This window comes from Spermophilus citellus (genome assembly GCF_964194105.1).
Source record: "Spermophilus citellus genome assembly, chromosome: 9".
Lineage (NCBI taxonomy): Eukaryota > Metazoa > Chordata > Mammalia > Rodentia > Sciuridae > Spermophilus > Spermophilus citellus.
Window position 1 is genome coordinate 81460179 of NC_138191.1, and position 15187 is coordinate 81475365.

General features: G+C 32.8%; 1 protein-coding gene across 2 annotated transcripts in view; it reads left to right on the plus strand.

The window, feature by feature from the left end:
• The window catches only part of LRRC40 (leucine rich repeat containing 40), a 66468-nt gene that overhangs the window by 10869 nt on the left and 40412 nt on the right, over nucleotides 1-15187 (plus strand). For both annotated transcript variants that reach the window (XM_081307486.1, XM_081307485.1), the window contains 5 exons: nucleotides 2506-2629; nucleotides 4758-4900; nucleotides 7175-7347; nucleotides 11423-11510; nucleotides 11630-11675. In XM_081307486.1, coding sequence (XP_081163612.1) covers nucleotides 2506-2629; nucleotides 4758-4900; nucleotides 7175-7347; nucleotides 11423-11510; nucleotides 11630-11675 — 574 coding nt within the window. The remainder of the gene's footprint in view (nucleotides 1-2505; nucleotides 2630-4757; nucleotides 4901-7174; nucleotides 7348-11422; nucleotides 11511-11629; nucleotides 11676-15187) is intronic.

A 15187-nucleotide genomic window follows, 5' to 3' on the forward strand; every position in this document is an offset into this window, starting at 1 on the left:
TTGCATTTTGGTTCTTTTCCCTTTTACATGTTTTCAACAGTTCATTTGTGTCATGTTAACCTTAAACTTTCTCACTAAAGTAAAAATTAATCCTTTTACTTTTATTTATTCTGTAAGTACCACCTCCTTGATAATCTCCTCAATTGCTCTAGTGTTTGAAAAAAAATATATACATGTCCAAGCTATTCTTTCAACGTTTTGTTGTTGTTCAGTCTGGTCAGATTGGAAATTAGGTTACAGAATAAAAAGGCATATGTAGATAAAATGAATGAAAGAAGGGAACTATCAAATTTTCTTATAAATTTTTTAAAATTGTATAAATTTAAAAGTAGTTGATATTTAAAAAGCATACATTAGAGTTAAAAGCTGGCAAGAAACTTTATAATAAATGAAGTTTCCCAGTTCTACTTTATGGGTTCTCAGTCATTTGCATAATGATATTTTCCTTTGATAATTGTGTTCTTAAGGATTTAGTGTCAAATAAATCATAAATATGGAAAACAACATATTAAAACAGATTAAAATGAGAAATACCTGTGACCATTTAAATTACTAATTTAACATTATAAAAACTGCTTAGCCCAATGGCACTAAATAAATATTTGTTGAAGTAATACTGACATAAATATGGATTAGTGTATGTATAGTATACTTATGTTTTATACCTTTACCAACTACAATAATTTAATATTTTATCAGTAATACGTTGTAGAATTTAGAAGGAACGGAATAACTTGGCATAAATATGGATTAGTTTATATATGGCCATACTTATGTTTTATATCTTGCTACAGTAATTAAATACTTAATTTTATTACTAATTCCATTTAGAATTTAGAAGGGATTTTTATTAGAATGATTGGGGTTTTTTAAAATGCTTTGAGAATCGTTGGGCTTGGTGGCACACACCTGTAATCCCATTGGCTAGGGAGGCTGAGGCAGGAGGATTGTGAGTTCAAAGCCAGCATCAGCAGTATCGAGGTGCTAAGCAACTCGTGAGACCTTGTCTCTAAATAAAATACAAAATAGGGCTGGGGATGTGGCTCAGTGGTCAAGTGCGCCTGATTTCAATCCCTGGTACTCCCCCAAAAAAACGTTTTGAGAATTTCTGAATTAATTTGTTAGCAATTATTTTTAAAATTTTTCATTTTAGAAAAGTGTTAGATTTATTATAGTTGTAAATATATGCCCTTTACCCAGCTTGTCCTAATGTTAACATTTGTATACTTATGAAACATTTGTAAAAACTCAGAAATTCATATTGGCATAATTCTAACTATAGATTTTAATTCATTATTTCCCTGGTTTTTTTTTTTTAACTACTCTTATCTTTTTGTTCCAGGTTCTAATCCTAATCCCATTCTATTTAATTTCTGAAACTTTCAATAATATATAATATTTATTTATAAGCAAGCAATTCCTTGATTTTTATTTGAGAATTAGAGTTGTAGATTATATGGTTATATGTTGTAGATTATTATAGTGTTATATTAGTAAATTTTTGTAAAAATGAGCTGATTCAGCTTTTTACTGTTTTCTATCTCTATTCAGTTACAGAATACAGTTGTTTAATATTTGACTTATTGAAAATCTTCATAGCTATTTTAAGTCATTTTTTTCTTTTCATTCTTACAATTGACCCTACTTAACATTTTGCTGATAGAAAATGGAACATTTTACACTTAATTCAAGTGTTACAAGAACTACCTGATTTATAACATTGTTTTTTAAAGGATTTTTTTTTAAATAGTTCTCTCATTTAAAGAAAAAAGAGGAACTCAAAATTTAAAGAAACATTGAAGTATAGAGATAAATTAAGCTAGCTCAAATGCATCAAAAGTAAAAGACTTCTAATCTTGGCCAATGTAAACTTCCGAAGTCAGCAGAACCAAGAGAATATATTTTTTGTCAGAAATTGAAATGACCACTTTTTCCACTTTGTTTTTCTTTCTTTCAGGAACTTTTCTATCTTGCAAAGATGTCTTTCATTTGTTATTATGGGTTACCAATAATGTACCTAATTCATTCAATAGAAGGACAAAATACATTTATGCATTGCAAACATAACATGATATACTGTGCCTTAGTTTTAATAGTAACCTTTATGTAAAATATTTTTAAAGTAAGAATTTATTCTAGGGAAAAGTGCTAGGGATAGATATTCACCAAATTACATTGTTTTATTTTGTGCACGTGTAAATATATAACAACAAATTCCATAATTATGTACAACTATAATACACTAATAAAAATATGTGGAAAGAAGAAAGAAAAAAGAATTCATTCTAATTTCTATCTGCTATCTTGATGAATACATTGTGGGTCTATAGATATTTGAAAACATTGAAGTGAATGATAATCTGGGAAATTGTGTTAAAGTTACAAAATCAGACACCTCTAAAGTAGTCTTTTTTCTCGCATTTCCCCCAATTTCTGAAACTCCATTTAGGGCTATTTATGTACTCTCCTGTTTTCTCACTTATTCATTCATTCTTTCTTTTAAAGGATCTTTCAAGCAATCGTCTTTCAACTGTTCCTGTTAGTTTTTCTTCTCTGTCTAGTCTGATACGACTCAATCTTTCCAGTAACCAACTGAAGAGTTTGCCAGCGGAAATAAGCAAAATGAAAAGTAAATCATTTTTAAAATATTTAAAAAACTACATAAGTTTGAAGTTGATGTAACTTGCCTTTGGAAAAATAATTTGTAACATAATTATAGAGAAGTAAATAATAATTTTATGATAGTAAATGCAAGCAATACTTAGTTACATTTTCTCCAGACCATTATTATCTGACAAATTTCTAAAGAATTAACATCAAAAGATATTTAGGCATATTAAAAAGTAATTGAGAAATTGATTAAGGTTTTCAGCTATGCTGTCTCTTCATTTGTTCAGCTATGCTATCTCTTCATATAGTTTTAACTATAGTTATAGTCTTTATGTAGTTTATAGTTATAACTATATATATAACTACATAAATAATATATAGTTATAACTAGATATAAATATATAGTTAGTTAATATAGCTATATAGTTATATAAATATATACCCTGTATATTTATAGGACATTTAATTGTTATTTAATTATAAATAAATGGATTCTAAGAATAATTTCTTCATTTGTATGGTGTCATGAAATTTTACAATGTTTTTGTTCAAATTATTTTGACATCACATAATTTAATTTACAGTTCTGTAAGTTAAATCAGGTAATTTTTTTTTTTTACAGTTTAAAGATTGATAAACCTTGATGAAGAAATTATGTTGTAAATTTTAAAAGCAGGTCTGAAATCCTCTTGCTTTATCCCCACTGCTTGTATTCTTTCAGTTAGTGCTCCTAGATGCAAACATTTCTAAAAATTATTCTTTAAAACAAATTTTTACTTTAAAAATTTATTGTATTTGAGTGGATCAGACAGCAACATTATTTTCTCACTATTCTAGTTAAATAATATATAAATTTTATTAGTTGAAAGTAGTACTGTTTCATTTGCTTTGAAACCAGTTAGCATCTTCATATACTTGAAAATATGCAATCTAAGGCAACATATCGATATAGCCTTGAATTATTTAAAAATCAACAGGCTCAAACTGCAGGAAAATAAGTTGTGAATGCATACTGCAGTCTGTTGGAGAGGTAGGAGAATAGATGTTGGCCCTAGTAAGTGGAAGAATCTAATATGGAGTAAGCCTATTGAATCTTTTTTTTAAAATTTTTTTAGTTATAGATGAACACAATATCTTTTATTTATTTATTTTTTATGTGGTGCTGAGGATTGAATCCAGTGCCTCATGCATGCTAGCAAACGCTCTACCACTGAGCTACAACTCCAGCCCATGCCTATTGAATCTTAAGAAAAGAAAACCTTTACTTCTTTTCCAATTTTGTTTTTCTGATTGCCTTTAAGAAAGGAGGATCCAGGAGCTGAAAGAGAGATCCTGCAAGTAAAGATAGTCTTTTGATGGACTGTGGTTGTGACTCAGTGGTAGAGTGCTCCCCTAGCATGTGTATGGCACTGGGTTTGATCTTCAGCAGATAAAAATAAATAAGTAAAACAAAGTAATTGTGTCTATGTACAACTAAAGAAAAATATTTTTTTAAAAAAGATATTCTTTTGAGCTGTAGTAAATATTCTTGTCAGGAATGTTAGCAGAGGTGTTAGGAGAAGCATATAATTTAAAAAAAAATAGAAAAGAAGATGGGAGTGGGAAGGAGTAGCAAGCAGTAGGGATGAATGGAAGAATGGAAGGGAGTACATAAAAATCCAAGTCTTTTTAGCAGAAAATCTACTTACCTAAAATCCCAGTAACTCTAAGACACTATTAGCCAGAGTTACTTGATGTCCATTCATTCAGTCAATGTGCATATATGTTAAATGTCTTTAATTATAGCCTTTTCTTTTTAAGGGTATATAATATATGCAATAATAATTGTATATGATTTATATATTTTAAATCAATAGAGTACTAGAGAACTTTGTTTTTTAACTGCACTACAAAGATAACAAGCATTATTATTAAATACTAATTTTTACATCATTAGGTCTTAATTTTAATTAAATGTAAAGAGAAACTTAGTTTACATTTATTTAGTTCAAGAATATTTGAGTATTCTTGATTGTTGCCCCAGTATACATGAGCATATGTTCATAAGTACTTGCAGAGATTTATTACCCATTCTTTGAAATTCTATATAATCATACACCAATTTTTTTCTTTTTAAACATTTTATTTTCACTGAATATATATTGCAGGATTAAAGCATTTGGATTGTAATTCAAATCTCTTGGAAACTATACCTCCTGAATTGGCTGGCATGGAATCGCTAGAATTGCTTTATTTGCGGAGGAATAAATTGCGTGTTCTACCAGAATTTCCTTCATGTAGACTATTGAAGGTACTATTTAGTATATTACTAAGTAACTGTATATTTTCTAAAAGTTGCTTATGAAAATGAATTTTTGTTAAAGGACCTAATCTTTTGGTCATGTGTGTTATAAGCAATGGTGTGTGTGTGTGTGTGTGTGTGTGTGTGTGTGTACTTTTTAGAATTTTAATGTGACTACTAACTTTAATGATACTGTTAGTAACAGATTTTTAAAACAAAATAATTTTTAAAAATAGGTATTTGGTCCTTTCACCTGATTAGTAGTGTAAGGGTCCGGCGAAACGTCGGAGAAGGAAAGACCACACGAGACTAGCTTCATGCAATTGCAAGGAGGATTTTTTATTAGGGATCCGTTCCAACGCGTTGGGACTCTGTGCTCACTCAAGAAGGGAGAGCAGCCCAGAGCCCAGAGCAGAGGTCAAGCAGAGCTTAAGTACACTTTTTGGAGAGGGTGGGGTGTTTTGCATACATCAGAACAAATCATCATGAGGCACGGGGAAATTGAACAACAATTCTGATACATGATTAGTCCATTCATTGGCGGGAACAGTTTGGGTAGGGGTGATTGGTCACTTCTAAGTGGGGTACACATTCAAACTGATTGGTTCTGGGGCCTGGATGCCTACGTGCCATGTTACCTGGAGCCCTTAGCTATTAAACAACCAGGGAATCAATGGAGATATTTACTGAGCAGCTCCCGCATTGTCCCAACAACTTTACAGACATTACAGGTTCCGGGGATAGCAGGGGAATTGTTTACTTTTTAGCCCAGGCCTTGCAATCTAGAAGCTTTACCATGCCCTAGTCTTTTACACTTTAACTCAGACTTTTGCAGCTTAGAATCAGCTTAGAAATTTTACCCTTACAGTAGTTCATAACTGGAGAAATACTATATAATGAGGGTAACATGGTATGTTGGAACTATCCTATGGGAGACCTGAAATACTAGTACGAAATATTTACTTAATGCTATAAGTTGGCTTCTCTCACATTTATGCGATCTGTTTAAAATTACTTTATTTTGGCTTTAAGAATATAACACTGAGGGCTGGGGTTGTGGCTCAGTGGTAGAGTGCTTGCCTAGTATGTGCAAGGCCCTGGTCAATCCTCAGCACCACATAAAAATAAATAAATAAATAAATAAAGGTATTGTGTCCAACCACAACTAAAAATTAAATATTAAAAAAAAAGTATAGCATTAGAGGGCTGGGGATACATATAGCTCAGTTGGTAGAGTGCTTGCCTCGCATGCACAAGGCCCTGGTTTCAATTCCCAGCACCACACACAAAAAAAGAATAATGGGTTAGGCTGGGGTTGTGGCTCAGTGGTAGAGCATTTGCCTTGCATGCATGAAGCAAGGGTTTTGATCCTCAGTACCACATAAAAATAAATATATTGTGTCCATCTACAATTAAAACATATTATTAAAAAAAAAAAAGAAGAATATAGCATTATAGCCAGGTGCAGTGGCACATGCCTGTAATCCGGCAGCTCAGCAGGAAGATCACAAGTTCAAAGCCAGGCTCAGCAAAAGTGAGACTCTGAGCAACTCAGTGAGGACCCTGTCTCTAAATAGAATGCAAACTAGGACTGGGGATGTGGCTCAGTGGTTGAGTGCTCCTGAGTTCAATCCCCAGTACCAAAAAAAGAAAAAGAAAAAGAATATAGCATTATAATTATGTTTAAAATTTGTCATGCTTTACTTTTCTTTATATCTACTTTTAGTGTTAAAAGAGTTTCTAAATAGAAAGATAACAGTGATCTAAAAAAATGGTAATGGAAAATTTTTCATTTAATTAAATTAGCTAATTTTCCAACTGATAATTATAAATTCTGTTAATGGGATACCTATGTGTATAATTATCATTAATGGTAACATTACATGAACTCACTAAAATATAAATTTTTTGATTGGAACTGATTTGTTTTGAAACTAATTTTTCATCATTGTACTTTTTAGACTTATGCTTTTATTAATATTATAAATGTAGCTAGTAAATCATTTCTCTACTTTGGTTTTGTAAACTTGATGTTTCTGCAAGATTCATCTTTAATTATTTTTCTATTGCCAGAACCTTTTTGAAGATATTCTTCTTTGCCTTTTTTCTTTATATGTAAAATAGCTTAAATGAAATTAAAAATGTACCATAGTAATAAGAAAGTTGTATTTTTTCTAATGTATAGTTCCATGATTTCAAGTTAAGAGTACCCACAATTTTATTTTCATTATCTAATATAAAATTGAATAAGAAACGTGTATGGCTGATCTTTGTTTTTTTTAGGAATTGCATGTAGGTGAAAACCAAATTGAAATGTTAGGAGCAGAACATCTTAAGCATCTGAATTCCATCCTCGTGCTAGACCTGAGGGATAACAAGTTAAAATCTATTCCAGATGAAATTACACTACTACAGTCTTTGGAAAGGCTTGACTTAAGCAACAATGACATTAGTAGGTAAGTTAATAGATCAAATTAATAGAAGTTATATTTGTATTTAGTCATAATTTATTAATTAAAATATTTGTAAAACAATACATGAGATCCTTTTGTAAATCTTGAATTCACTAAATATTTATTGAGCAGATATTATCTACAAAGAAAGATTAACTAGATTTCATCCTTGGCAGCTGGCTTGATATATTTATAGAAGTAGAAACAAGTTACTGTAATTCACTAGAACTAAAATCTAAGGAAACTGGATTTTTGGTCCACATTTTTTTTGTTGTACATAATGGCGGGACTTGTTATGTATTCATACAAGCACACAATATAACAATATTATTTGGCCAACACAGCTCCCAGCAGGCTGGATTTTTATGTGTTTTTTCACTGTATTATGTCCAACTCTTAGATCAGTGTCTTTGGCATATAGAAGGTGCTTTATAAATGTTTCTTGGATCTCTTAAATGAATGTAAAGCCATTAGAGGAATATAAAGCACTTTGGGGGGTTAAAGGATTTACAGTTCACTAAGAGGAATCAGGGCACACTTCATAGTAGTAACTTTTTCAGATGTTCTTCAAGACTGGGATTAGGGTAAAGTAAGTTAATTGCCTAGAACACAAAATGTAAGAACATACTCACTTTCAGAATTACACCTCATCTTAGTTATACTGGGTCTTTATATAATAGAAGTTTCAGGTTCATGTGTAAGGTAGTGAGGATGATACATTTGGCAGGAGGAAACAGCACAAACAAAACTTTGGGAATTCTAAATAAGGTGCACATAGGGAGCTTGTAAAAATTTTGAGCTTGAAAACTAAGGTGAGCCACATGGAAGAGACCCTTGAAGAAACAGTTTTCATTTTAAGTGCTATAGAAAGACTATGTACAAGGCTAATTTGAGTATAATATTAAAACAATAACTGCCGCAGTCTGGCTGGGCACAAAATCACGAGCCACTCACACCTTGTAGATTCAAACAGCAACTCTTTATTCTCGAACTGTCACCGGCACTCTACGCACAGGTTCTGGGCAAAATCCATGCTCTCCACCAGGCTCTGAATCCCAAATACTCTCTGAATCCCATGAGAACTCAAGGGGAACTCAAGGAGAGGGTGCCTGGAGGCAGCAGGATACGCCCTATTCCCAGCAGGATACGCCCTATTCCCAGCAGGATACACCTTAAACCTGGAACCGCCCTAAACCTAAGGAGCTCCCTAAACCCTGATCCGCCCTGGTCCTTGAGCAAGGTCACCTTACATGCAATGTCACTGCAAATGACCTGGGTCATGCCATGCGTCATTCCTACTTGGCAATGGCTCTCAGCAAATAACAATCAATAATACATTGAATAGGAGTGGTTTTATAGGTAGGAAATCTAAAAGCTGTTAGCTTAGTAGTTATCACTAAGGAACACATTTTAGTCAATGGCTTGTATTGACAGTTGTATAGATTTATGTAATGAGGAACTAAATTTTGAAAGCAATGGGAATGAAAAGAAAAAGGCATATGTGTGGTGAATTAGAATAAATTGTATTTAGCAGCTGATTATGTTGGACATGGAGAGAAGCAGAGTAGTGAGCAAAGAATCATAAAATGTCATAAAACATCATATTTAGAAATGGAATTATTTTATATATACAGACTCAGATCATATATCAACTGGATGTCTGAGGTTTTAAGTTTGAATGCCAGAAATATCGAGTACTATTCACAAAAGAAGAAAAAATTAGGCAAGGCAGATTTTCTTTTATGTGTATATTTTAATAAATATTTTTAAAAGTAACATTTGTTTCCACAATGTACTTACGGCATATTTAGACCATTGATTTGAATACTTGGATAATGATCACCTTTTCATACATATATGATAGAATTAAGCAGTAACCTGAATATCTATAAAAGTGTTTATCTTTCCAGTCATGAATAAAATAATCTATTGCTTCTTACAAATATTAACATGTAAAATTTTCTCCTTGGTGGTTTTATTTAGTCTACTGCATAAGAGCAGTAGGAAGCAGATGTTCAACAAAAACTAAATGGTTGGTACAAATATTTTTAATGTCATAAAATGTATTTCAATTTTTCTGATATCAGAAAATGTATTCACATATATTTTCCTCTTTCTCTAGAGCTCTGGAGATAAAGGGCCTACAACATAATCATATTTTAGTATATTTTTAGGAGTTTTTTTCCTTCCCTCAAAGCATATAGTTCTGAGATACTAATAATTCTTGTCATATTCCACCCCTTCAAATTTTCTTCTAACTAAAATACTGGTTCCTAACACTGTTACCAGAATAGTTTCTATAAAATAAAAATATCTAATCATTCATCTACTTGAGAAGCTTTGATAGTTTTCGATTGCCATAGCACTGTTTTCTCAAATACGGCTGAGTATTAGAATCATTTAAAAGGCCTTAAGTAAGGGGAAAAATAATACATATTTTGAGGTACGAATGAATTAGAATCTCTTACAATGACACCCTACGGTTTGTTTTATTTTGTTTAAAAAATAAATCCTGGGAAGATTTTGGTACATCTTGTCTTCAAACCAGTAATTGAAAGAGAAAGTCCAAAATTTCTGGTAAAACAATCAAGGGTGTCTGAAGCTGAAACTACTTTTGGTTGCTTCTTTCTTTCTTTCGCTGTTCTAGGTATCCTGCTTTCTGACTGCATCAAACGCTACATACGCCACCCCTTCCTTTTGTTTCTTTATCCTAAAATGCCCTTTTCCTGCCTTAATGCCTAAGGGAATCCCATTTATTTTAAGCCCAAATCCAGGTGTTGTTACTCGCTTCTACTCCTTTATCCTTGTTTCTATTTTCATAGCAACTTTACTAATTTAGTGTTTTTCTTATTATATATATTTTTATATAATGTTATTTTTTTTAATTGGTTGTTCACAACATTACAAAGCTCTTGACATCATATTTCATACATTAGATTGAAGTGGGTTATGAACCCCCAATTTTACCTCAAATGCAGATTGCAGAATCACGTCGGTTACACATCCACAATTTTACATAATGCCCTATTAGTAATTGTTGTACTCTGCTACCTTTCCTATCCCCTACTATCCCCCCTCCCCTCCCCTCCCATCTTCTGTCTCTACCCCATCTACTGTAATTCATTTCTCTCCTTGTTTATTTTCCCATTCCCCTCACAACCTCTTATATGTAATTTTGTATAGCAATGAGGGTCTCCCTTCATTTCCATGCAATTTCCCTTTTCTCTCCCTTTCCCTCCCATCTCATGTCTCTGTTTAATGTTAATCTTTTCTTCCTGCTCTTCCTCCCTGCTCTGTTCATAGATGCTCTCATTATATCAAAGAAGACATTTGGTATTTGTTTTTTAGGGATTGGCTAGCTTCACGAAGCACAATCTGCTCTAGTGCCATCCATTTCCCTGCAAATTCTATGATTTTGTCATTTTTTATTGCTGCATAGTACTCCATTGTGTATAGATGCCACATTTTTTTTATCCATTCATCTATTGAAGGGCATCTGGGTTGGTTCCACAGTCTAGCTATTGTGAATTGTGCTGCTATGTACATCGATGTGGCAGTATCCCTGTAGCATGCTCTTTTAAGGTCTTCAGGGAATAGTCCGAGAAGGGCAATAGCAGGGTCAAATGGTGGTTCCATTCCCAGCTTTCCCAGGAATCTCCAAACTGCTTTCCAAATTGGCCGCACCAATTTGCAGTCCCACCAGCAATGTACAAGTGTACCCTTTTCTCCACATCCTCACCAGTACTTGTTGTTTGACTTCATAGTGGCTGCCAATCTTACTGGAGTGAGATGGTATCTTAGGGTGGTTTTGATTTGCATTTCTCTGACTGAGTTAGCAAATATTTTATATCTAACATTCTTTTTTAGCAATTTTATCATGACAACTTTGAAGATATGTCTGGTTTTTCTTTTATATGTTTAGCATTTATCTGAGGGAAAACATTTTAGGCCTATGTAGGCATTTTTTGAGACTATTATATTATATTGTTTGTCATATGCTGTTAATTTATAGTTAACTATTTGGTTGGTCTAGATTTATATTTAACATTTTCTCTGAAATCAATTTAATCTTTTGTAGTCTGCCCTGTTCATTGGGAAACCTACATTTGAAATTCCTGGCACTAGAAGGAAATCCTCTGAGAACCATTCGGAGAGAAATTATAAATGTAACTATTTAAAATTCAGCTCTTTATCTTTCAATTGAATTGTAAATGTATATATGTTGATCCGTAAAACTGCAAGGTATTCTTGGTGAATGCATGTTTTTTTTTCTCTGCCCTTTCAGAAAGGAACTCAAGAAGTTCTAAAATATCTACGGAATAAGATCAAAGGTACTTTTTCTATTTTCTTCTATACTTTAAAGAATTATATGAAAGGTGGTAAAGTATTGGTACATAAATTTCAATGTACTCAATATGAGTATTTAGAAGGAATAGTTCCTGGAAGTTGTGGCTCTGTTCTGTATCCACATAGCCATAATAATGCTAAGATTATAAAAACTGAAACTCGTAACAGTAATGTTCAATCTTTAATCTCTTTAACTTAAAATCTATAAATTATAATATATCATAACAAATCTTCAGTAAGTACCTAGTGCTTTAACTTTGAAAAATGAGTATGACTTTACTTTTAGGATATAACACATAGGTTCCACTAACTTGTAAATACTTTAATAGGTAGTTGAGTACCTACTATCCATTCCGTTTTGCTAAATTCTGACCAAAATGAAGAAAAAATATTATTAGGTATGGTGTCATATGAACATGCATCAAAAATTAAAATAGTACTGTAAATTTATTTTTAGTAATCTATTAAATTTTTAGTATTTCACTAAAAATGTGATATATCCCAGTTTTTATTTCATATCTGTCGTCATAGCAAAAAGAACAAAATTAGGGGTTGGGCACAGTGGCACATGTCTGTAATCCCAGTGGCTTAGGAGGCTGGAGGCAGGAGGATCAAGAGTTCTAAGCCAGCCTCAGCAATTTATCGAGGCGCTAAGCAACTCAGTCAGACCCTGTCTCCTAAAAGAATACAAAATAGGGCTGCGGATATGACTCAATGATCGAGTGTCCCTAAATTCAATCCCTGGTACCCACCCACTCCTCAAAAAAGAACATAATTAGTTGTACTAGTGTATTGCTGTGTAACAACAGTTGCTCAAAACTTAGTGGCCAAGTGAAATAGCTATTAATTTAGTTTACAGCTCTGTTTTTTATGCATAGTCTTGCATGGTTCTGTGTTCTCAGTTAAGCTATGTTAAATGAGTAAGTTCATTCTTCAGCAAATTTTTTTTTTTTTTTTTTTTTTTGTGCCAGGGATTGAACTCAGGGGTGCTTAGCCACTGAGCCACATTCCCAGCCCTTTTTTAATTGATTTATTTTGAGACAGGGTCTTACTAAATTGCTTAGGGCCTTGGTAAATTGTTGCGGCTGGCTTTTAAACTTCCAGTCCTCCTGCCTCAGCCTCTGAGCTACTTGGATTACAGGCTTGTGCCACCACACCTGGCAATGATTTCTATTTTGTACCTTCATTGTCAGATAAAGTATTAAAATAATTTTCTAAAAATCTTATTGCCTATCAATGAAACCATTTCCTTTCTTCTCTAGATAGGCTTTTTCCTCCAGAAAATATGGATTATTCTGACATATGATCATTTAGAGGTCATGTTAAAATAATCAAATTTTTATGGATACAAAAAGTCTGGGTGAATCTAATGTAGATTACATTTGTGTACCAACCTTTCTGTTCAGTAACCTTTATCCAAAGGTAAGTAAGGAAATCCATGCATGCAATTTTATTTTCTCTAGAAACATCACAAAAGAAATTGGTGATGGAAAATTTTGTTAATGTATTTATCTGAAAGGTAGGAAGAACTGGGAAAAAAGAAAATGGCAACAAAAATTTTGAAGTTGGAAATAAATTCTCTTTTTTTTTTTGGTGCTGGGATTGAACCTGTAACCAAAAGCTTATCCTGTTTCCCCAGTGCTAATTAATGCCAATTTAATATAGAGGACATGGTTTTGAAAAAAAGGAAAAGAAGTTTTATTGCTTTGCTAGCAAAGGAGAAACACAGGGGACTCCTGCCCCTGAGGCTGTGATTCTGTCCATCAGGGAAAACAAGGCTTTTAAAGAAGCTATTCAAATCCTATGATTCCAGGTGTGCCCTGTAGGTGTGTTGAAATTCACTTCTTAGATCCTCTGGCAGATATCTCCTTCCTGTGGTGGGTGTGTTGGGGAAGAAAAGATAACACTATCTCCCTAATCTTGTTAGAGAAGGGGAGAAGAGGGGAGAGAAGAACTTGTCCCTTTAATAATAGGGTTGGGGGATATAATGTGCTTACCTGGCATGCTTAAGGCCCTGGGTTCAATCCTCAGCCTTACCAAAAAAAAAAAGCATCAGAGCAACATTGCATATTGCTTAAGAGAATTGTACATCAACATGACATAACAATCATAAATATCTATTCCCCAAACAATGGAACATCTACATACATCAGACAAACCCTCCTCAACTTCAAGAATCAAATAGACCCCAACACAATAATACTGGGTGACTTTACTTTATAACACACCTCTCTCACTGCTGAATGGATCCTCCAGACAAAAACTAAACAAGAGAGTTGGGGATATAGCTCAGTTGGTAGAGTGCTTGCCTCGTAAACACAAGGCCCTGGGGTCAATCCCCAGCACCACAACAAAACAAAACAAAACAAAACAAAAAACCCAAAAAACCTAAATGAAGAAACGTTAGAATGAAATACTACAATCAATAATTTAGACTTAACAGACATATAGAATGTTTCATCTATCAATGACTGAATACACTTTCTTATCAGCAACACACTTATCTTTCTCTAATACAGACTATATTATATAAGCTCTCACATGTTGGCATATAATTGTAATATTACCTTAATATATTTGTAGCATCTTTAGGGTTATTTTGATAGCTTCCTTTCCATTTCCATGTGTGTTCTTGCTTTTTTTTTTAATTAGACTTCTTTGATTTTATTAAATTTTAGCTGTATTATCTCTTCTCTATTATATATATTTCTTTTCCTACTCTTACTTTTTCCTTACTACTACTTTATTTGAAAATAATTTGATTGTTATTCTAGCTTCTTTTTAAAAAGTTTTTTTTTTCAGTTGTAGTTGGACACAATACCTTTATTTTATTTATTTATTTTTATGTGGTGCTCAGGGTCAAACCCAGGACCTCGCATGTGCTAGGGGAGCACTCTACTGCTGAGCCACAACCCTAGCCCTATTCTAGCCTCTTTATGATACAAGTACTTTAAGTTATAAATGTTTATCTGAGTACTGTTTCATCTCAGAGATCCTGATATTTTAAGCTTTTTTTCTATAATTTTTTTATTATTGATATATGACAGTGGAATGCATTACAATTCTCATTACACATATAGAGCACAATTTTTCATATCTGTGGTTGTATACAAAGTATATTCACACCAATTCATGTCTTCATATGTGTACTTTGGATAATAATGATCATCATGTTCCACCATCATTTCTAACCCCATGCCCCCTCCATTCACTTCTAATCCCTCTGCCCTATCTAGAGTTCACCTTTTCCTCCCATGCTCCTTCTTCTTATCCCACTATGAATCAGCTTCATATCAAAGAAAACATTTGGCATTTAGTTATTTGGGATTGGCTAACTTTACTTATTATTATCTCCTCTAACTCCATCCATTTACCTGCAAATGCCATGATTTTTTTCTCTTTTATTGCTGAGCAATATTCTATTGTGTATATGTGCCACTTTTTTTTAATCCTTTTATCTACTGAAGGGCATCTAGGTTCCACAGTTTAGCTATTG